Source organism: Petromyzon marinus, chromosome 20 (assembly GCF_048934315.1).
Source record: "Petromyzon marinus isolate PM22_M1 ecotype Great Lakes invasive population chromosome 20, UKy_Petmar_22M1.pri1.0, whole genome shotgun sequence".
In the NCBI taxonomy this organism is placed as follows: Eukaryota; Metazoa; Chordata; class Hyperoartia; order Petromyzontiformes; family Petromyzontidae; genus Petromyzon; species Petromyzon marinus.
Genome location: NC_133686.1, coordinates 5,061,032 through 5,082,473, shown reverse-complemented (window position 1 = coordinate 5,082,473; position 21,442 = coordinate 5,061,032). Strand labels below are relative to the sequence as shown.

Below are 21,442 nucleotides of genomic sequence, written 5' to 3'. Positions count from 1 at the left end.
CAGAAATCTATTTTTATAGCAATATACGGGGGGGGGGGGGCATTTTGAGCATATTTGAATATAGGGGGGATGTGTGTCCCCCAATATAAATTACAATTACGGCCTTGATTTTTAGGCAGTATTATTGACGAATGTATTGAGTTTTTCTGTAGTATGTGTTTGTGCACCACTGCGAAAGCAGTCTCGCAAAACGAGATATTACATTGGCAAGATCGTGTCAGCTGGCGACTGTTCATGGCTGGGCTTCTTCTTTACCTGGGGGTGCGAGATGCCCTTTCTGCGGGTGCGAGACATGGCCAGATTTTTGCAGAAGGCAATAATCGAAAACACAAATCAAGCACGGGCGCGTAAGTATACCTACTTTGTTTAATCAAACCCCTATGTATTTATTCAAATTAAATATATATTTTTAACTTTTTAGAACCAAAGGGGTGCAAGGCTGCATTCAAATGTTTATGAACCACTGGCTTAGGGAGTCCATCCAGCAGTGGATTTATCATGTTGGATGATGATGCACCTCCCCTCATTTTAAATATTTGATCTCGTTAACACACACAATAAAACAACCAACACTTTATTTTCATGTCACCTGCCCGCAGATTCCATACCTGGCAACCCCTTATCAGTGCCCTACCTTATTACAGACCAATTCAGACCTTATTGATCACTCCGTGCCCTTATAAATCTCAACGTTCATCCTACAAAGTCCCATCACAAGGGAGAAACACAAAAACAAAACTGCTTTATGTATACATTTTGATCATTGGTGTCAATAATGCTACTTTCGCTTACTGTCTGTGATATTGTAAGCCGATGCTGCTACTTGCTGGATATGTGGATGTACACACGTTGTAAATGTACAACAATTAACGCAGACATTTATTCAGGGTCGAGTAATACACTATAATTCATGTACGTCCCAATCCTGTTTGAAACAAATTTCAGGGAATCCTCAACATAAATTATTGACATAATCATTGCCCATCGATAATTCTGACTTTGTTTTTGTATTTGGCCGTATAATTATTGTGTTGTTTGCCCCTATCGAAACGGCTGTACGCCGTATGGACCTGAAAACTCAATTTACCCGTGCCAAAGGGGGTACCCCGAGGCATATAAACCCGTAGGGGTTGACGCGGCATGAGGCTCTGCCCACCCATCTCTGGCGAGCACCACGCCTCTCTACCCCGAACACTCACGCGGTGGTGGTGGTGGGTGGTGGTGGGTAGGAGTGGTAGTGGGGGTGGTGGTGGGTGGTGGTGGGGGGGTGGCCTCGCTCAGGTGTACGAATGCTCCCAGGTACAACAGCACGCACACAACACACGCGCACGCTTGCTGTCGTCGGACACGGCACGCGTCCCGCATTCAAGACTCGTCTGTGAGGTTTATTATATATATTTTTTTTAGCCGGCCGCGTTCTTTGTGTACGCGCCGCACTCACGCGCAAAGGAAACAGCTTCGAACCCTTAAAAGTGTCGTGCACACACACACACCACACCACGTCGTCGTCGAGAGAGAGACAGGTGTGGTGTGGCGAGCCGTCGTTTTCTCATTTTTTTTGCGTCTCTTCTCGAGCAGCCAGACCACGACGGAAGAAACCATGCCGGCGGTAGTGCAGGTAAGACGAAATGGCCCTTTTGTTCTTTCCTCCCCATGTTTACTGTCACCTTGCCGGCGGAATAGACACAACAGCGCGCGCGCGCGCGCGTGCACGCACAGCAGTGGGGCAAAACCAATTGAGCACCCGATCGATTACGTTGTAGATTTACCAATAAGAACAAAAACGAGGGAAATTGGGTTGCAAGATTCGGGTGTTATTGGCCCACACCCATCGGATCGTTTTAACTGCGGCGAGCGTCGTCGTCGTGGAGGGTCTATCCACCGCTGGATTATTGGGCTCTCTCTCCGCAAGCTGTCGGCCCCTTAACTCCCGCGCTCTGTGCCACGGCGACGCTCCGTCTCGACACCACGAGCCGATTCCATCGCTCCATCTCTCCCACGGTGGTGGTGGTGGTGGTGTGGATCGCTGTCTCGAACGTTTACCCCCCACACCACCCCACCAACCGAGCAATTCGGTCACCGGTGTCGGCCGTCGTTGGTTGAACCAACCTGGCCTAGCCACGATGCGTACCGCCAAACCCCCCTAATTTGCCTCTTGTGACAATTAACTTTTTTTTAAACACTTAACTTTTTTTTACACTTAACTTTTTTTAACACTTGACTTTTTTATACACACTTAACATTTTTTCTCTAACTTTTTTTTCTTCCCTCAGCGCAGTGGCGGCCTGAACCGCGCTGCTCTTAACGCAACGGTCATTTCGCTACCGACTTTGGTCAATTAACTTATCCACAATTAATGCTGCCTAATTGTTGCTTTATACCCGTGCAAAATTATGCGGTGCTCTTTTTAAGACGCGACTTTAATGTAATTGAGGCGCGTCAATCGATACTATAAATGCACGTTACAGTGCAGAGTGATTAGTGTGCCGATACAGCTGCTGCTTTGTAATAGCGCTATGCTGTCTTCTCAACAGCTGATTATATACTGTGGAATCGATGGCTGCATATCTCGCGGAATGCCTGTGTTAAAATACAATATTGTTTTCTCTGTTACTGTACGGTAAATGTACCCCCTGTTGGGGTATCTACATGTATCGCCCTGTTTACACGTGTTCCATTCTACATAATATAAAATATGTACTATGAATGGTGATCAATGTATGGACACCAAGGCCGTAGCCATGGGGTCAACATTGGGGGGGACCAAATCTTCCAAGGGGTCTGGGAGTCCCCCCCCAGAAAAAATCTACATTTGAAAACGGATTTCCTGCCATTGTATGTAATGGCAGAGAGTAGGGATTTATAAAGTACAACCATAACCACAATCATATAAACATAAATCTATTTTATAGCAATATATTGGGGGGGACATTTTGAGCATATTTGAATATTGGGGGGGGATATGTCCCCCCCCAATATATATTATAATTACGGCCTTGATGGACACGCCACTGAAACAAGGGGAGGCATTCTCTAGAAAACATTTAATTAAAAATTATGTGTATTCAACAACACAAAGTGCACGTTTTGTCTTAGTTATCGTACCTGCACGAGTTTATTTGACGTTTGATGGGTTTCCTTCAATTTTATATTTGAATTGTTTGATGCTTGCAAATTCCCTCCCACCATATATTTTCTAAAACTCTTATAATGTTGCTCATAAAAAAACGTCTTAACTTTTATATTTTACAACTTAAATTAGACTATTTAAACTATTTTTTTTTATTTTACCAGGTAAGGCACACTGAGCTATATAGCTTTTTTCTGAAGCGATCTGGCCATAAATTATTGCCCGACGAAGTTGCTTATGTGGAAATTTATAGCAGCCAAATACTCTGAACGCGTGTTAATTTTAAATGTGGAGGTAAAAACCGGAAGACCCGGAGAAAAATTCACACGACCACGGGGAGAGTGACACGCAAGCTCCAAATATACAGCAGGCGTCAGGGTCGGGATCGAACCCACGACCACCTTTGATAGGTGCTGGCCATTTGACCTTTTGGGCCTTTACACCTGTGCTCTGCAATTGTTTACATAGAAAATACCCCACAAATATTCCACACGTTTCAGAATATTCCGTGGACTATAGAGTCAAACACAACCCTCATAACCGAAATGTTGTGAGGAAGTTTTATTCAGCAGTGGATTGATCAATTTTTATGATGCCAGTAGTGACTGCAATTATACATACATTGTTCGTTTTTTTCTTACCTTTTCCTGTCAAGCTTTGTTGATGAATGTATTTCAATTGACCAATGTGTGTCGACTGCAGGTGCTGCCTATGCAGCCTACGAAGCGGATCTTCTGGAAGGTGGCGATCGGTTTGTTGGCGCTCTTTTCGTTGTTGGTCCTAGCAGGCGCTGGGGTTATCATCTGGTACTTTGTCGGTAAGTTATGCGCAGCAACTTACTCGCTCATTTAAAAACTTTACTCTCTTAGAACTTTCATATAAAGTGACAAGTTTGCAAGGCTCTTGTGAAATGCTTTTGTAAAATGTCTGTAACATTTAACTTAGCCATGTAGGATAAATAAACAGTGGACATATACAGGCACGGCCCCGTTTGTCAGTGCACTGCTAGACGATAGCAAAACAAACGCTTTATAGCACGTAAATAATTCATCTGCTATGAAGAAAGGCCATTACCATACAAGTTGTCAATGTATTATTTCCTTTTAAGGCGGTGTAATTGATGCATGTGATTCGTTTTTGTTGCTATATGTGCCGATGCACCACTGCTAAATTAGTATCTCCCAATACACTGTTATATGAGGGCCTGATTAATCATGGTGTGCAGGCCATGAGGGTTATTTGACCACATTTCACCATGCTGGTCTAATGGACGTTGGGGATTGTGGGGGAAGTCCATAAAAAGTTGTATTTCCCCACACTGTCCTCTGTTGCCCACATTGCCTGCTACACCTGATTTTGTGCATTGTGGCTGCCCATCCAAACACTATCCAGGCTCAAAGCTGCTTGGCTTTTAAGGTCTGATGGTATTGGGTGTATTCTGGGTGATTTAGTCGTAGGCATGTTGAAAGAGTTTATCTGAGAGATACAACTCCACGAGTCACGTTTTACTTCTCCTAAAATGTGACATACGTTTTTGAGATGCTGAGGAAATTTCAAGTCTGTATTCTGTGAATGTGGCCAGAATTTATCCTCTTAACACTACGATGCCGAGACAGCTCAGATTTGGTAGCTTGATATTTGAATCTGTTGGATCTTCTGAATTATGGCCTACAAAAGAACACATGCTTTAAATTGACATTACTGTGCAGGATGATGTATGTATGTTTAAATTATCTTGCACAGTAATGAGTTTTAAATGTATATTTAAAAGTGCATAGCTCCAATGGCTTCCTTATATCAGAAGGAAGAGCGTTCCAGATGGCTGCGAGAAGCGCATTTGAAAGCCCGCAATGAAGTGGCCATCTTTGTTCAATGGCTAGCCAAAAGCTGCTGCTATGCTGTTCACAGATGGTTTAGTGATCCTTATGAATCCTTTTGCCATCATGGAAATGCTGGTTATTGGTTCGTTGTTGACACAAAAAAATAGAACATTTTTAAAAGGCAGCAAAATGGGTAAGACATTGTTTTTATGAACTCGTCTATGTGGTATCATTTCAATGAACAGTTGGTGCTGGGGGGAAAAAAACGAAACACTAGGTGTGGATCAACCCTCGTTTTATAACAGCCCTTTGTCAACCCACTGGTTTTAGGTTTCCCTACGCTGTGTCGATTATGGGGGTTGTTTGATCATGCTCTTGTCCTTATGGGTTGGTAGAAGGGGGAAAATCCAGGACTGGTTTACATAGCATTCGCCTGGGCTGGGAATGTAACTCGGGTTGTCAGGCTTATAGTACGGTCGAGTAACCGCTGTGCCACTACTCCATACAATTCCTCGTATAAAACAATAACATTAGAAGTGTCAGTACAAATATATACACGTATATAGTATATAATTCATATCCACTTTGAAGGTTGGTATAGGCTTCCAACTTTAGTACTGTAATGACCCGTCAGTAATTTGTCTGGTCATGTGCATCTCATGTCTGCTGCCTCTTACTGCTTTTTGAACTTCTTTTTGTGTTTATTTTTGTTGTCCTTCCCCCACCCCTCCGATTAGCACAGTTGGATATGTACTGTTCAAAAGAAGGTCAACATACATATGTGTACTTACACATTTCTAAGCATTTTTTTCAAGAGAGACCTACGTGGCGACTATTGGACTTTTGACAAGTCTTTTGAAGCCGTCAGTCCATAGACAACCGTGTGCTCTCTAAATGTTGTGTGCACATGCCTCTGGATGTGCTTTGTGCATTGACATTTAGATCACTTTCAGTGATAAATAAAATGATTCTGAGATGTTCAAACGTCACTCTTGGGCCAAAATCCCGATAACAAAGTGGGTTCTGACTTGGTAAGGCTTCTCCGTAAAATAAATATCTTCATTTTGATCGATGTGCAAATTGTTAGACATTGTTTCAGTCTTACATTGCCTCAATTTAATATATTACGCAAGCTCAATCTTACACAATGTGGCAATGCCCCAGAACCTTCTTTAACCTTTACTTGTATGGTAAAAAAACCCAAAAATGTGCTTTTGCATGCTCTTTAGAATTCGAGCACAAACACATTGTGAATTGTGTAATGCAGGGAATTCCTACCAATTCACCTGTCACTTAACTCGTTGCGTTAAGGTCATGGCAAGATTATATTGTATGGTATGGCCTGAATAAGAACTACCATGTGCCACTAAATACATATTATAACACTTCCAGCACTTTAGTGGAGTATAAAAGTGCATTCTTTCACCGGAACTGTGTGTGATACAAGCATGAAACTTGCTAGAAATATTCACAATGAAACGAAAAAAGCTTAGCCTTCTAAACATCAAAGATAGTTTCTATTTGTCCCAGAAGACCACAATATTTGGTGGTGGCCATATTTTATTTTTGGTGACAAACGTTTCTTTCTTATTAAGTGACCCTAGGAGGTAATGCCTGCCAAATTTGCTACGATTGTTTGTTATCTGCTCCACTATACACGATAATAGTTTTAAGCTCTCCTTCCACTGCTGGATAAAGGCCTTCCCATGCCATGTTGAATGCAGGTTGTGCCAAGTTTGTGCTGCATTGCACTAACCACTGTACTACTGCTCCACCCCATATAGATTAGTGTATATAGGAGTGCAGAAGCACGAACCTCTAAAGTGTGTAATGGCATAAAAATATAGTATTTACATATATGTTTTTGCTAGCCATTGAACAAAGATACTCACTACGTTGCGTGCTTTCAGATGCACTTCTGCGGCCGTCTGGAACCCTTTTCTTTCTGATATTAGGAAGCCACTGGAGCTATGCGCTTTGAAATCATTTAGATTGAAAACGTATTTCTTTAGAACTGCTTTGTGCGTTTATTTTGTTGACCTTCCCCCGCACGGTTGGCTATGTACGGTGCAAAAGAAGTTCAACATACATGTATAAACACTTGAAAAAAATAAACCTACTTCTAGTGTTATTAAAGCATGCTTTTTTTCGTTCATATGCATAAGGTATGCATAAAATTTAACACTGAGCCTGAAATTATACAATTTATGAAAAGTTATTCTACACTTTGATTTAAAGCTTTCGTGACTGCAGGGATTCATATTCTTGGTTCTTTCGGTAAAGTCACGTAGAAGGGAAACAATAAATAATTAAAATATTAATATTTTATTTTATATTTTTATTATTTTATTGTTTCCCTTCTACCTGACTTTACCGAAAGAACCAAGAATATGGTTCTACACTGCTAGACTCTCTTTGTAGAGCCCTTACTGTAAACTTCAGGATCTATGGGATTGTTGCACGTAGTACCAGTAAACGTGAATGTTTAGTTATTATTTTGAAGCAAAGATAAGGAGGATGATTTTGCGTTATCTATGATATGTGTTGTGTCAAACTGGGACTCTTATCCTTTCCTCTACACATTTTATTGTTCACCAGTATTGGTTCAAGCAAGCTTTGACTGCCGATGAGATGCATAATGTTGATACTTGTCTCGAGTTTGCTTATCTTGACCCAATGCTGCTGAAATGATGGTCTCCTAAAAGGCCTCGGTGGCTGATGGGATGTGCAGATGTTATTGGCTTTTAGTGAATGGACAAATATGGCAAAGAGGTGTATGCATCATTGTCTGATTTTGTTTTGTTGACTCAACAGAACTAGGGCCAAGCAATAAACACGAGGCAATAAACACGTTGGAAGGCAGTCCAAGCACAATTATTTGTTTTGGGGGCTTTCACGCAGTTCCACAGACAGTAATGTCAAGTCAATTAATTTTTTTCTGAACACGTGGCAACCTTTTTTTTGGCACAAGTCTGCCACCCAAAACGCCATCATATTGCATACATTAACATAAAAAATACGCAATTCTCTAGAGTAAAAAAAATAGAATCCAAAGAAAGTTATGGCTGCAAGTGAGTTGTGGTATGCAAGCGGATAGAGATGTGTTTTGAGTTGTCACCTGAATGCGGTGATGGAGTCGATTGTGCGTATTGCCTCAAAGAGTTTGTTCCAGAAGTGTGCTGCTGCAAATGAGAACGATTTGTCCCCCATGGTTGTGTACTTTGTTGTTGTTGGTGGTTGAAGATTGTTTAGGTTGAGGAGCAAAGTGATACGTTGTTTTTTTATCTCTGAGGTTTATGATGTAAGGTGGAGCTTTGTTGTGCGTTGCTTTGCATGTTAATAGGATTACTTTGAAGTGTATTTTATGTTTAATTGGTAGCCATTGTAAGTGTTTTAGTCTTTGGATGATGCGGATGATTTCTGGAGTTTGATAACGAGTCTAAGGGCATAATTCTGGATTAGTTGAAGGCGTAGCTGTGTGCTGAGGTAACCCAGGCAAGTGGGATGTAATAAATAATTACATTTTGATTTAAAGCTTTCGTGACTGCAGTAATTCATATTCTTAGCTCTTTCGGCAAAGTCACGTTGAATTTTTATTGTTTTATATCTATTTTATTGTTTTATTGTTTCCCTTCAACTTGACTTTGCCGAAAGGGCTAAGAATATGAAATAATTACATTTTCTAATGTTGCAGCCTATAGTGAATACATGTTCACTCTTCCTGGATGAGATAGTTACTCATAAACGTGAAGCATAAGGGGAATGTTGGTACTGTTAAGAAGTGGTACAGGATAGCTGCTGAAGTGATGGTCACATTGCTTTAGGGATTGTCTGATGTTTGTACGTAGGCTATCTGTACGTGAGTCTACATTGTTTATGATAGTATGCTATGCTCTGCAGTAATCTTATGTCCATTCTCCCGATCTGCCCAAATAAACAATTGACAATAATGCAATTGTAAGTGAAGGTATTGTTGTATTATTTGATCGTTTGATCGCAGGATTGCCAAACCAAAATACATTTAGAAATAAGGGACCGTCCCTAAATGACGTCACGCGATTTTGGACGATTTTTGACCCCCCCCCCTTCGTCACACGACGTCACAAAAAGTCAGACCCCCCTCAAATATGACGTCACAAAGCTCCCCCCCCAAAAAAAAAACATGCTTCAAATCGCTTTAAACTATTGTCATTGTAGTGCGTATTTAATGTGGTGCTGCACTCTGATGTTGTAGGAGACAACATTTATTAAACATCCCAATGGAGTACCTTCTGGAAAATAGATAATTTAGGCTTGGGGACACCCTCATCTAGATAGATCATGGCTGATGATGATGTCAAAAAGGAAATTATATCACATGCGTGTTAACCCACCCCCCCCCCCCCTTTATCATGGGACCTGTTTGCCAGTAAAAAAGTAATGAAAAATAAGAATAGGATATGCATTGTTTTTTAAACTTGATTGGCCTACACCTGTTTTATTGCCAGCCTATTGTGAGGTGCCATATACAAAACTTGGACAGTATAACTTAATGTTTTGTTGGCCCACACAATTCATCACCCCCTATCCTCTCCCGGTTTGCTTGTGCAGCTCGCGACCAAAGCTCCCCTGAGCCATCGGTGGCGGTGCGATTTATTGGCTCCTTCAGCATCACGGACGCCACCTTCGAAGCGCCGCTCGTCGACCCGTCCAGTGGCAAGTTCCGGGCCCTCGCGAGCTCCACACAAGCCAAGGTGTGTCCATAAATCCGCGATGACGGGGATCGAGGTGGCCATGTGGCTTGAGGTGGTATCGCTGATCAATCTGGATTTGAATGCGGTGATTGAACCGCGTTCTGAAGTGTATGGCGTTCATGGCCTCAGCCCATTAAACAATGCATGCACACACACACACACAAAAACACCTTTATATTAAAATAGGTTTTCACTTAAATTTGGGGAAAATTCTAGCTGTGAAACTTAAAAAAACAACATGACATTTCAAATGGACTGCATTGTGATGAACTAACCCAAAAACCTTTATTATGAATTATTATGAATTGTGATGAACATTTCTATTGCAGGGCATGTGGGGGAAATGCAGCACCCTTAGTGTGGATATAAGGTCACTTGAAGGAATCTCGGCAGTAGTTCTTTGAGCTCATTCCACAGGCCGTTTTTTTATACGGATTGATTCACCTCTGTTGCAAGAGATTCACAGTGATACTCCATCCCTTGATGTGATGCTAATAGCAAATTGACATAAAACTGTAAAACTAGAATAAAGACAGAGATGACGTGGTGTTCAGAAGAGAAGGCGGGGAAGAAAGCGTACCAGATATAATCGGCCGTAGAGGTTTTTGTTTGGGTTGGATCGCGTAAATATATAATGTGTCATTAAAACCCACCACGTCCCGACACAGCCAACTAGTAAGGGGTTGTCACGTAAACAGAACGTGGCCAATTCGTCACAAGTACAGCACACCGGTGTGTTGCAGAGCCAAGCCACAACATTTACAATCCGAGTACGACGTCTCGCCAGCAATTACAACCAGCTTCATCAGGCGACAGCCAGATTTGTGGACAAGTCCACCTGTTTCCTTCCTTATATAGAGGCGTAGATGTGGTGACAACACTTCTGCGCTCTTGCTCAAAGTTGGGGGGGGGGGGGTAATATCGGACTTGTTGTGAAAACTGAGCCCACGTGTCGAATTGGGCTTGCCCCCCACGTGTCTGCTCTGTCCTGTGTAAGTGCATTTGATTAAATTTAATGGCGGTTGTCAATGTGATGTTACACTTCTGTACAAGTGCCTCTTGCTTGTTGCTCTTTGGTGGCATGCCTGTTAACAGAATTGTCATTTGGGGAAAGAGTGCTCGTAAAAAAAAGGCTCAGAACAACAATGGTCATTAACACAGCTTTATAGCTGATATTTTTATTGATTCAACTGGCCAGTGTGTTTGTGACGTAATGAACTACAACCATTTTCAGTTCCGGATAAGGCTGGACTTGAAAAATAATCAGATTTGACTCTCAAATTCTATTTTATCTGAATAATGAGCCTGCACGTTGCTTCGGGGTTTCCCCGCATGTCTGCTGTAGGTGCAGTCGGGTGCATTTCATTACGTAAGTGGCGGTTGTCAGTCCGATGTTGCATCTCTAAAAGTGCATTTTATTGTCGGTGCACTTAGGGTGGCACTCGATCTCGAAATATTGGGCTCGACAAATTTTTAAAATTAAATTCCATTGTTGAGGAAATTGACAGATCTAAAAACACATTTTGGAGTATACGTCGTGCATAGGGGTGGTGAGATGTTAACTACCTCGCATGATTTCCAGGAAGTCGTGGGTTCCATCCCGATCCTGACGTCTGTATTATTGGAGTCTGCATGTTCTTGTGGTCACTTGGTTTTTTTCTCCGGGTCCTCTGGTTTTTCCCTCCCATATTTAGAATCCAACGTTCATTTAGAGTTTTTGGCTGCTATAAATTTCCACTAATTCATTTCGGTGAGCTATCATTTGTGGCCAGGTCGCTTCTTAAAAAGAGCTATATAGCTCATTGGTCCTTCCCTGGTAAAATAAATAACAAAAGTTTAGTTTAATAGTTTTAGTTTATATCCTTTAGCATATTGCATTTTTGAGAAAGAAGGCACACATCGAATGGCGTGCGTTTGTCATCAACATTGCCTTATAGCAGAAACACAAAACCATTCCATTGTACTTGTGGCCAGCCCCTAATTGCTCATGGAATATTCTCAAGGGTCCCCAAACCTGGACTCCACTTGCTGACAGTGGCGGGTGGTGGGGACATATTCTGGATCCCAGGCCTGGACAGCTCCCACGGAAATAAAGCCTTGTAGCATTATACACAGTGTTCGATAGCAAAAAAAAAAAAATTCCGTTTTAAAATCTAAATTGAATACTCTTGTGGTTCATCACTTTATAATAAACACTTGTCAATATAAAGTTGCCATGCAGATGATTGATACAGCTCTCAGTTCCTGAAAGGCTGGACTTGCCGAGAGCAACAATTCCAGCACAGGACTTAGCTCCTTAGTGAGCTTCGAGTGAATCATTGTTCGTCATCCTTTCCACTCCTCATCAAAACATTTGTAGATCTGAAGCTAAATAAAACATCGAGGTTTAGTTCACCATAAAGCGAAGAGTGTTCCCATCATGGGATCAATTCTCTCTCGTCACACGAAGTGGTTTACTTTGTACATTGTGATTTTAAACGTTCCCTTCCCCAGCTTTCTATGGTTAAGCAAAACACGTGTGTTTATATTCTTTGGTTATTTCGGTAAAGTCACGTAGATAGAATAAAAATGAAAGGGCGCTCGCTTCACTTGTCGCGCATTGAAATTTCCTAAATGGACATCAGGTAATGTACGTGGTTTTTTTTGTTACACTTTCTTTAAACGCCAACCAAACGCCGAAGGAATTTTCAACGAGCATTTATGAGTCGAACGTCAGGCGACTGTAACACAATAAAGAGGGAATCGTGAGTTCGTTTCATTTATAGTCTTTTTTTGTGTGCTAGTTGTACTATAGTTGATGCACTGCATTGAATTTTTTGTGTGTATCGTTTGCTGTAAACCGGGTTTCTATGGGATTTATCAGTGCCAAAATAAAACCTAAAGATAATACTATATACAGTACAAAACATAGGAGGGGGATGGGTGGGAGTGGAAAAATGAGGGGAGGAAAGAGGAGCGGAGGGACCCAGAGACTTAAACCTCCCTAAGCAATTATCATTTGTGGCACAGGGTGTTAGGTAGCAGTCTGGGGGAAGCCCCCCCCCCCCCCTCTGCCCCCCACATTAAACCCTGCACGCACCCACGTCCCACGGTCTCCCCCGTGTCCGGAGGACGATGGGCACGCTCCCGTGCATGGCGTGTACTTCTACTGTAATACGTCTCGATGGCGAGATGTTAACTCCCTTGCCTGTTATGCAGGAGGTCGTTGGTTTGATCACGACTCCAACGCCTGTATATTTGGAGGTTGCATGTTCTCCCTGTGGTCACGTGGATTTTGCTCTGGGTCCTCCGGTTTTTCCCTCCACATTTAGAAACGTGTATATCCAGTATTTGGCTGCTATACATTTACACGTGATAAGCCACTTCGTTGAGCTATCATTTGTGGTCTGGTCGCTTCTGAAAAGAGCTATATAGCTCATTGGACCTTACCTGGTAAAGTAAAAACATTTTTAGTTTTGGTTTGGAGTTGAGACTAAAATAGAACATACCTTGGAAGAAGACCGCACGTCCATCGTTGTGTGCATGCCGATACCTGGGTCCCCTGGCAGACCATCATTAAAACATTCAACCTGCAGCGACCCAACCAAACAAAAGCTCTACAGTTCGCAAGTGCTACACATTCGTTCCGTTATAAACAATTTAGATATGCGTGAAAAATGTCTTCAACTGTAATCTTAGAAGCAAACTCTGCTGTGCATGCCACTAATGTCCATTAAATGGTCTCATGTTGGACTGGGTGAATGATCAGTTTACTTCCACGAGCACAATGTCTTGGTGTTAACCGATGACCACGTGATTAAAAGCTTTCGTGACTGCAGTAATTCATATTCTTAGCTCTTTCGGTAAAGTCACGTTGAAAGGAAACAATAAAATAATAAAATATATTGTTTCCTTTCAACGTGACTTTACCGAAAGAGCTAAGAATATGATGACCACGTTTTACCAAGTAAAAGCTTTCAAACTAAAAACACTTGTACTCCGTTTCATTATCATTTAATTTATAACATACAATAAAGTATCATTTAGGTTCATCGGCTAAAAGACTTTGTAGTCCGATGTGAACCTAGATGTACATTTTCCGGACACTTGTCTGTTTAAAAGCCAAAACAGACGAGCATAAGTAGTGTTTGATTAATATTCTAAATTAACATAACACATTTATTTATAAACGTGTGAAATTATTATCTTTTCCTCTCGTGTTATAAACTCCCTCTGCTTCATGGCACGCTGTACTTTCTACTAAACGTTCAGATGTACTTCAACAAGTCATTTCTTTCCTGTCACAAACATGACATTTATCTTGCTCTGCCAGGTTTGGCGTTAATGTTTCACAAATAATACGCTTTAACTCTAGAATTTCCTCTTGTCATTCTTCACATCCCATGAGCTGGATTATCATTTTGGACATGTTTCCTCGGGACGGCCTACGTAGACAAGTTTTACTAGTTTTATACATTAACTCCTTTTGCCTCATGGGAAACCCCCCCCCCCCCTAACAATTGCTATTGTGCTTGGTTTCAACAGTAAATGAAAAATTACTGCTAATGTATTGTCCGCAAGCTCGCTGTGTTTTACTAAAAGCAAACGTTAACACAGTCCTAAGTGCTGTTGAATATGGATAGGCTGCTGTGTAGGAGAGTTATCAAAAAGATCAAAAGCGATGGGAGAATGGGGAGGAGGAGAGGGTCGTGGTAGAGAAGGTTTGGCAAGGAAACAATCGCCGCATTAACATTCACTTGTCATGAATACCCTTTGTAGCAATGGTTTTTTTTCCCCCTAGTCAAAATCGGCCGTGGCTTCTATAGCGCTGCACCAATCGACTACTTGGAAAGCTGTTCCTGAATGTATTTAGCGCAAGTCTGTCAGATGGTAATCGTGGTAAAATTGACGTCATGAACTCAAACCATTACTGTGCATGCGCGCATTGCTCAAGCGAAGCAGCTATATTAACTTAATTCCTGTTCAAGTGCGCATTATGTTTCGGAATTGGCTTGGGCATCTGAAGGCCCAATTGTTAATTGTTTTCCAAAGTGACCTTTACCATAACAATCAAGGCCGTTGTTCTGCTATCCTCACAGATGGAATAACCCTGACTTTGTGAAATCCAGAACATTTAGCAGTTTGACTGAAAATGATTTAAAGGCAGGCAAAATAAAAGCTGACATTTATTTGTCCTCAATATTATTTTCAGCCACTTTATTCATTACAGATTACATGTCTATTTACTGTTAAGGGCCCATAAAATATAATTTCTCAGAGCGAGTATTTATGCCTTTTGCTGGAATCAAATGGCCAATCTTTTGTCCTCAGATCGATGAAGTGTTCCAGTCATCAGTGCTGTCTCCATACTTCAAAGAAAGTAAAGTTTTGGGCTTCAGGTGACTAATGCAAACCTTTTCATGTAGAAAGAGAAGTGTGTTGTTTAACGTCAATATATATGTGACTTCACCAGCAAAGCTTAATAAGCATATCGACATTCTTTGACTTTCAAGAAGACATCACCATTCCCATACATATTCTACAAACACACAGCCTGGTAAGAGCCACTGACTCAATAACAAGATAATCTTGTGGGCATTTTTAATTTACGCAGCAGAGATCCTAACTTCTGGCTGCTGAATTGTTTTGTTTAGCAAGGAGAAAGTACTTAAACTTGATGTTGTGTAACGTTACAAATTATGATTCTTATCAGCTATTCGTGGCAATGCCCTCTAAAAGTCTTGGTTTGTTCTTTCAAAGTTGCTTGGAAAATCACATGTATTCACAACTGGCATCGTCATTTGAATGTATAGATGGCGAAGTAAATGAACTGCGAAGCACATTGCGCATTCACCAACAATTAGTTACATATTGGGCTGCACGATGTAATGCCTCGATCAAATCCCAAAGCAAATTTGAGGAATTTGCTCAGAAATCCCTATCCTTTGCCTGCTAAAAGAGTTTGCTTCGACAACATCGGCCCATCGACCTCTCCATCACCAGCACCACCACCGCCCTTCCACACTCCACCTCTCAACGTACACACATGCAACACGTCATCACCCTGACCTTCGCCCATCACAATCTTGTGGGGCTCGCAGCAATTGTCTGCAACGTGAAGGCGCGCGTGGTTGTGTGATGATGATGCAGCAGCGGCAGCGTGGTGGTGCGGTTCCTACTGGCGTTCGCGGTCCAGTCGCTCGACAGCAACAAGTTGACCCGCCAGAACGTGCTGGACGCCTTCCGCGGCGGTGACCTCTACGATGTCACCACAGGCACGAGCATCAACCCTGGCTCCATCGCCATTAACTCTGGTACGAGCGCGTCGATCGACTTTGCTTCGGGAAGTGTGCGTGGGTTTTCGGCAAGTGCCGTCTCTGGTTTCGCCTAAAAATCTCAGAAAGCTGAGCGGGAATGCACGATGCCAAAGTCGCCAGCTCTGCTTGGTTAGCGATTGGCCATCTCACAGTAATCTCGGCTAAAATCACAACGAGCAGAGCTAAATAGCGTGGGTTGGGGTGTGGGGGCGGTCATCTCTGCCTACAACCTTTTCCGCTATAGACAAAACCCAGAGATATTTCCCAGTCAGTCAAGTTCTATCTCAACTGTGCAGTAGACTGCAGTGAAGTTCAACACAATACCACAGGATCACAAGTGATAACATCACATTTATCTCTATATTTAAGACTGAAACAGGAGGATTTCTCCACAAATCCGGCTGTTGTCTAATGATGCTGGTTGTAATTACTGGCAAAACATCGTACTGGAATTGTAAATGTTGTGGGTTTACTCTCCAACGCACCGGTGTGCTGTACTTGTAACGAATTGACATGTTTTGTTTACGTGACAAACCTTGCTAATTGGCTGTTGGGTGGTGGCAGGTTTAACGACGCATTTATATTTACACGATCTAACCCAAAAACCTCGCTTGTGGTTAAAGTATTGGAGTATTTTGCAAAAATGTAAATATGAAAAAGTGATATCTGAGAGAGAAAAAAACTGTGAATGGGCAAAAAAGAGTAGTTTCTTTAAAGATGTCATGTCTACTAAAGTTTATACAAAAGTAAGCAAAGTTAAACATTCAACTGGATCAAACTTGACTCCTTTATTGACTTAACTTTAAGAGGCTGAGCCCTATTTCACTTTGGCTGCTTTTATTCGTTCAGAATGCATGTGTGTGTTTTTCTCTCTCTCTCTCTTGTGTGCTATCGTGCAAACCCTCATAAAGCGTAATACAGCTTTAATGCAAAATAAATGTGTTATTCCAGATGGAAAGACTGGAGATTTGGATATCGTGGCAGGTAACATTTCACATGCACAGCAACACAATCACATTTCTGCTCTGAACCTTATTGCCAAATTTTGTAACTTGCTCATATACAGACAGGCCTCTGTTATGTGCCTCCACGTAACAATGATCCAGTCCATCAATCACCCTGTTGGCTTTCGAGACCAATGTTATCCAACAGCACTTGACATACGCAAACTCTAGACCGGTTTTAATATTCTATGTCTCATCGGCATATATTTTCAAAATTTCATTCTCTTTCCACATGTAAAAATGTGTTTTAGTCAATATAAATCTATATGTGGAGACAGAATGGAATTCTGCTTTATATATCCTTTAATTAATAATGCTCCACGAAAAGAATGTGTGCACTTTTTTTTCAATTCAAATATTTCCGCTGGATAATCCCTTCAGTTTGATTATCTCGTTTGCAAGGGGCTCTAGGCTCTTGCCAATAACATCAACTGGACGTCCATGAAAAAGACCTTCATAGCTCATCAGGTTCCTCCAGTCTAAATACAGTAAAACCTTGGATTGCGAGTGTTTTGCAAGACGAGCAAAATTTTTAAATAAAAATTAATTTGATAAACGAGCGAGGTCTTGCAATACGAGTAGTACCTATACACTTTGTCTGCCGAGCGTCACGTGATCACAACTGATATGCGAGTGCTTTGATATACGAGTGCTTTGGATTACAAACATGTTTCCGGAACGAATGATGCAATCCAAGGTTTTACTGTATAGATTCTGATTCGCCTGGCATCCCAGCACAATGTTATGATTATTATTTTGCTTGTTTATCCTCACTGAGTCTCAAGACTATTTTTCATGTGGGTCTTGCTAAGTTTTTTTTCGCAGCAGAAGACAATGTTACTCTGCGTAATCCCAACTTGGCAGATCATTTTTGAGCATCGGGATCTTTGCCCAGTACGAGTTACTTTGTTTTGGTTTTAATTTAATTGACTAACAATGATGCGCCACAACAATGCGTATAGCGAATTGGCTCTTTCATTGCGAGGTCTTGTCCATTGGTTGCACGTTGAGGTGGTCCTGGTTTTCAGACTGTCTGGAGGTCGTGAACTTGGGTGCCGACTCTACGGTGTCGGTGGCATCGCGGGCCGGAAAGTCGTGCGCATGGATGCTTGTGGCGCCCGAGGGCTCCCTGGTCCAACTTGCGCTGCAGGCCGACCCCTCCACGACCATCTGCACCGATGCCGTCGCCTTGTATGATGGGGTCCTCCCTGCTAACAGCAGCCTCGTCGCAGAGTAAGCAAAGAGTTGGCCGCACTTGCAGATTTACCACGGGGCCCCCCCCCCCCGTGGCTTCTGGGTCGAATTACTTGCTGGGGGTGTGTGTTTACAGTTGTGTTTGATTACAGTAGAAAGGTCTGTTCAATGATTAAAATGGCAACGGGATTCGTTGATTGGCAAGTGGCAATGGTGTATTATAGAATTCCTGGGGTGGAGTTCGGGTTGCCACCTGTCCTGGGAAAACCTAAGATACACCACTCAAGACAACGCATGTATACATAGTTATCCCCTCTTCTCGTATTGAGTGGTATTAGCCTGCTGATCTGAGTTTTGTTTCTCTGCCACGGCTAACATCAGTGCTAAACGTCATCTGTGAACCAGTCCTTGGCCCTATGCTCCCCCCGCACTCGCACTGATCAACAATCCCCATCACCGACACAGCGCAGGGGAGGCCTTCATCTAGAATTGAATTGACAAATAATTGGAAATTGTATCATTATTTTACTGATGAACTAAGTTGGAAATCAAACCTATTTAAACTAAATTGCTTGGAATGTGCAACCAATTTGTTGTTATATACGCCGCCCATGTAAAATTGTATCAACTTCCATAATTATTTTTTGGCACAACAGGAGTACAGAACGTGTAACAGTGGATTTAGAATATTCTGACAATATAAACGTTTTGATGCCCATGACCAAATTACCCAGAATGCAACCCATCTCTTCAGATCCCTGAAGCGAAGCAGGCTTTGAGTCTGGATAGTGCTTGGATGGGTGACCACAAATGCATGCAAGCTTGTCACAGGCGACCGTGTGACTGCGCTACGTGGTGGTAAGCAGAGTGGGCAGTGGATCAGAATTCACTTGTTGTACCGTACGGTATATGTTCCCACGTCGATGCTTCACGCCTTCAGCGGCCCCTGGACTATGGTCGAATAGGTTCCACGACCCGCTCGGTGTGAAAGGTGTCCTCCCCCAGCGGTGGATTGGCACCAGTGTTTGTAAGCTTAAGAACACTGCGATAATTTGAGAACGTTTCCCGTTGGCAGCACGTGCACCCCGGCCTCTGGGGCGATATCTTTCCATTCGTCTGGGCGCATCCTGCTGCTGGTGTGGCACAATCTCGCCAACGGTGGCAGTGGCGGTGGCCACCAATTGGACGCCGTCGCCCAGGCTGTGAAAAAACAAGGTACTCCTGCACTTGCATCGGCCGCAGTTATGGCTAGGAGATGTTAACTCCCTCGCCTGGTATACAGGAGGTCGTGGGTTCGATCCCGACACTGACGCCGCTTGTATATTTGGAGTTTGTGTGTGTCTCTCGCTCTCCCCCGTGGTCGCTTGGATTTTTCTCTGGGTCCCCTGGTTTATCCCTCTACATTTAGAAACATACATTTAGAGTATTTGTCTGATATAAATATTCACATGATAAGCCACTTTGATGAGCATTCATTTGTGGCCAGATCACTTCTGGAGCTTTATAGCTGAGTGGGCCTTACCTGGTAAAATCAAATAAAAATAGCTAGTTTTAATGCGCTGCATGATTTAAGACTCTCCACTCCTGTACAAGCTACACAGCTAACTGTGTTAGGCATGTTTTCTCGAAGATATGCAGCCTTTTGTCAATGCACTGCTGGATTAGTTTTTCCACACAGTGTGGTTTGTGGGGGGGTGCGGGAGGTGGAGGGGGGGGTTACTTGGTCGGTGCAGGTTGCGGAGCAGAGATATGGAAGCGTAGACGTTACAATACAATAATTGATATTGCGGCTTTACCAACCTGTGTACATGGTCATCACCCAGTCGAGCAGTATTCGGCCTAAAAACCTGCTCTTTGGGAAGCTGTATGCCTGGTGCAAATTTAATTAATTCTGGTGCTGGTGGCAGAGGCAATCATGAAAAGCAGAGTTCATTTAAGACATTTCAATTTGAATGGGAAATGTGTAGTGAACGCATTAAATATGTTGTAAATCTCAAGAAAAGACATTATGCTCTCAGACTTCTGAAGGCAAGGCCATTAGTCCTGAGATGACTTGACAAGATTACATGTTTTATATATATACTGTGGCAGGTGTTGCTCAATTGTTAGCAAATTCACAAGATGTTGAAACTGCGCTCAGAAAAAAGAGACACGTTTCTCAACATTCTAGCCCATGGCTGTTTTTCTGCTCTGACATCATGAAAGTTTGTTTAAAGTTTCTCAAATGCATTCCATTCTGGTTAAACTCGACACTTTACAGTAAAACATTGTTCACTCAACCACAAAGAACTTGTGTCAGTATTTTGAAACGCCTGCACAAGTTAATACTTGCCGGTGGGAAATAACATGATGCATTCCTTCTGATGTATGAATTTGTAAGCCTTCAGCTCGCATATACCACGTCGATCCACGTCACGTTGATACACATCCCCGTTGATCCACATCCCCGTTGACCCACATCACGTTGACTGCTCGACCTGTGTTGCCTTGCCAGAGTGTGGGGGTGTGCGTCAGCTGCTCCCCACCATGGAACCTCAGGGCTTCGTGTCCACGCCTTTCTACCCGGACTTCTACCCCCCATATTTCAGCTGCAATTGGACGTTCATGGTAAGGTTTTGCTCTCGCCCTGCACATCCAGGAGTCGCCAGTTCAATTCCAGCTCCTGTCACGACAGTTGAAACGTGGGAGATTTCTTAAATTACCCCCGTCCCCTGCCCCCCAATCGCCTCTGTCTATCCCGTCAGTGTAAACCGGTCTGCCACAGTTTGTCGATCGGCGGGTCACCTGTGGTAGGGTAAAATGTGGGCACTCCCACCTCTTCCAAGATGTCTGGGCAGGGTGGAAGCAAAGGCCAAATTCCCTCTAGAGGTGCCCCTCCAGAGCTCCATTTCGCACCTCCGATATTAGCACGGTTGGCTACGTACGGTGTGAAGGAAGTTCAGCAAATACAGTAAAACCTTGGATTGCGAGCATAATTCGTTCCCGAAACGTGTTTGTAATCCAAAGCACTCGTATATCAAAGCACTCGTAAATCAGTTGTGATCACGTGACGCTCGGCAGACAAAGCGTATACGTGCTAGTTGTATTGCAAGACCCTCGCTCGTTGATCAAATTAATATTTTTGTAAAATTTTGTTCGCCTTGCAAAACACTCGCAGACCAAGTTACTCGCAATCCAAGGTTTTACTGTATACTTACATAGTGGAGGCTCTTCTGCCATCGGTGATCTGAGCAAGCAATAACAGTGCTGCACTTTTACCTTTTAT

The 21,442-nt window shown here is 42.7% G+C and overlaps 1 protein-coding gene across 2 annotated transcripts in view; it reads left to right on the top strand.

Moving 5' to 3' along the window:
* Positions 1-1,267: 1,267 nt before the first annotated feature.
* LOC116944200 (transmembrane protease serine 6-like) overlaps positions 1,268-21,442 on the top strand; it is a 32,259-nt gene continuing 12,084 nt past the window's right edge. The window contains exons 1-10 of one of the 2 annotated variants that reach the window (XM_032957710.2): positions 1,268-1,378; positions 1,579-1,618; positions 3,833-3,947; positions 9,541-9,683; positions 14,994-15,061; positions 15,813-15,976; positions 16,931-16,963; positions 18,012-18,216; positions 19,253-19,392; positions 20,672-20,784. In XM_032957710.2, the coding sequence (XP_032813601.2) occupies positions 1,290-1,378; positions 1,579-1,618; positions 3,833-3,947; positions 9,541-9,683; positions 14,994-15,061; positions 15,813-15,976; positions 16,931-16,963; positions 18,012-18,216; positions 19,253-19,392; positions 20,672-20,784 (1,110 nt within the window). In that variant the 5' untranslated portion in view covers positions 1,268-1,289. The remainder of the gene's footprint in view (positions 1,379-1,578; positions 1,619-3,832; positions 3,948-9,540; positions 9,684-14,993; positions 15,062-15,812; positions 15,977-16,930; positions 16,964-18,011; positions 18,217-19,252; positions 19,393-20,671; positions 20,785-21,442) is intronic. The other variant, XM_032957711.2, reaches the window with a different exon arrangement.